The 2,417-nt window shown below is 31.5% G+C and overlaps 1 gene segment (V, D, J or C); it reads left to right on the top strand.

Moving 5' to 3' along the window:
- LOC107084470 overlaps positions 1 to 2,417 on the top strand; it is a 22,681-nt gene that overhangs the window by 2,961 nt on the left and 17,303 nt on the right. The window contains 2 exon segments of the C gene segment in view: positions 118 to 169; positions 1,101 to 1,258. Coding sequence covers positions 118 to 169; positions 1,101 to 1,258 — 210 coding nt within the window.

Genomic DNA, 2,417 nt, shown 5'->3' with positions numbered 1-2,417 from the left:
AGGCAAAAAAATACATGAGAAAATGTTTGTTTTTCAACCAGAATTAGTTTGTTGTGTTCAGAGTCAGAGAGCCGTGTCTCTCCACAGTCAGAGGTTTTTGTACGACGACTCAATTAGTTTGTATCACTGTGGTGGACTTTTGGTGGAGGAACCAGACTGGATGTTGGAAGTAAGTTTCTAAATATTTAAAAATAAATAAGATGAAAAAGACTAAGTGTTAAATGTAGAATATTGACATTTTTTAACAACTTTAAGTTGATCATGTAAAATAGTTTAATTCTCTAAACTTAGAGATTTGGACATTTCTTTTATTTTTTTTATATTTCTATTAACAATAAAAACACGTTTATTGTCTAAAATTGCAGAAGCAGAAGTAAAAAATTCAAATTTTATTGCAGTGTGTTGAAAAATATATTAGGACTACTTTAGTGTTATCCGCCAGAATTATGTGTAGAGAAAGAGAGAAAACAAAAACCTTTACGTTGCAATGAAAACGACGACATCCTAAAATGATGTTTGTTTCTGATTACTACAAATACTTACGTACCTTAAAGGTTTTTATTACTCATTTATTTAATTATAAAATGGTTTAGATCTTTTGAACATTGCATTATTATCTCTAGTTTGTATTTTTTAAACTTTGAAAGTTTCCTTAAAGTTAGTTCACTAATCAATAATGTTCTGTAATAACTCAAAAGGTTTGATTTGTTAACAAAAGTTTAATTGTTCGATGAGAGATTATTAGTTTAAGAGTTAAAATGAGTTATAGTTAATGCTATTGAACTATTGCGAGAGTGTAAAATAGAGAATACATGAAATATACTGTTATGTTTACAGTAGTTATCCTTTTTATGGTCAGTCAGATATACAGTATATTTCAGTTTATTTCTCTGATACTTTTTAAGGTCATATCAGGGCTCTGTGTGCTGATATGCATGAAAGGTTCCTTTAATGGAAGTGAAACAATCTGTGAGAGAGTGACTGATGGAGTGGAAAATAAAGTTTAACTGAAAATTCTTACAGGGTTTTTTTCACTGCTTTCTGCTGTTTGACTAACAACTGTCTGGTTCCTGTTCTCTAACTTGATTGGTGTCTCCTAGGTGACACCCGTCCCACCCTGACAGTGCTGCCCCCCTCCAGTGAGGAGCTGCAGCAGGGGAAGGCCACCCTCATGTGTCTGGCCAACAAGGGCTTCCCCTCCGGCTGGAGTCTGTCCTGGAAGGTGGACGGCAGCAGCAGCAGCAGCTGGGAGCNTATGGTACCATTTTAACTTGAAATGAGTAACCGCTATACCTATACTTGCCACCAAGGGGCAAAAAGCAACTGATAGAGAGTAGAGCTGTGCACTGGTGCTAACCTTAACCAGTTATGGTTTTGCAAACTTTATGTGAATCAAACTATAGATGTATTAGATATTTTCATTTAATATCATTAATGGTTGTTTTGTCACTGAGATTGACATTTTTTTGCATTATTTCCAACCACAATCAAATATTATTGCAATCTAGTATAGAAATACAGTAAATGGCAGCTAAGTGCAGTTCATGTGGTTAAAGGTGCCATTTAAACATTTGAAAAGCATTAGTAATTCATGATGTGATTCAAATAAGCTCATGGGTTATGATATAAAAAATGTAAATGTGTTTGCATGTTAAAAACTGGAATTTATTTAAAAAAAAAAGACATGTTATAAAAACTGAATTTAATTTAATGATAAAAATAAAACAAATTTCGATATAGTGGAAACAGTGTGATGCATAAGAAAATTGATTCATGATTAAACAACGTGTATTTTACTTTGGTTTATTTGAATTTAATGACTAGAATAACATAAATAAGCTGTGGCCATGAGATGTTGTTTCTGGACGTAACTAAGTTCACATAACTAGTCAGTATGGATATTTAGATAGAAGGACACTAAAAGTTTAATAAATCCTCTCATTAAAAAGTTATCATCAGCTCAACCCGTGTGCTGTCTTTATTCTTTATCACAGGTTGATAACATAAGACTCCGAGCTGAGCCTTGGAGGGGTAACAGTTACATGTTTTTTTTTCTTTTTATACTGAAGTTATAATAAAGCTAAATAAAACTTGAATTGGTCTAAAATGTAAGATATGGGTGGAATTTAATTTGTTCCTTCTTTCCATTCCTTTTTCTTAGCTAATTATGTTTTGCCTTTATATGTACTTTATACATGCAAGTATGCTTTCTTTTCTTTTGTTTGCTTCATAATCAGCTAGAAAAATAAATGAATGAAATAAAAATAAAATGAAAACCTTTCAGGGTAAAAATCTTACTTTGCTACAAAATTTAAATCAAATTAATTTCACAATGTTACTATTGCTTTCAGTTAAAAAATATAAATATTAGTTCAACTTAAATATTCATTTAAAGCTAAATATGGCATGAGTATGAA

This window comes from Cyprinodon variegatus, unplaced genomic scaffold (genome assembly GCF_000732505.1).
Source record: "Cyprinodon variegatus isolate N-32 unplaced genomic scaffold, C_variegatus-1.0 Scaffold101, whole genome shotgun sequence".
Taxonomy (NCBI): domain Eukaryota; kingdom Metazoa; phylum Chordata; class Actinopteri; order Cyprinodontiformes; family Cyprinodontidae; genus Cyprinodon; species Cyprinodon variegatus.
The sequence above is the reverse complement of the archived record's forward strand: the minus strand, read 5'-3'. Positions and strand labels throughout refer to the sequence as shown.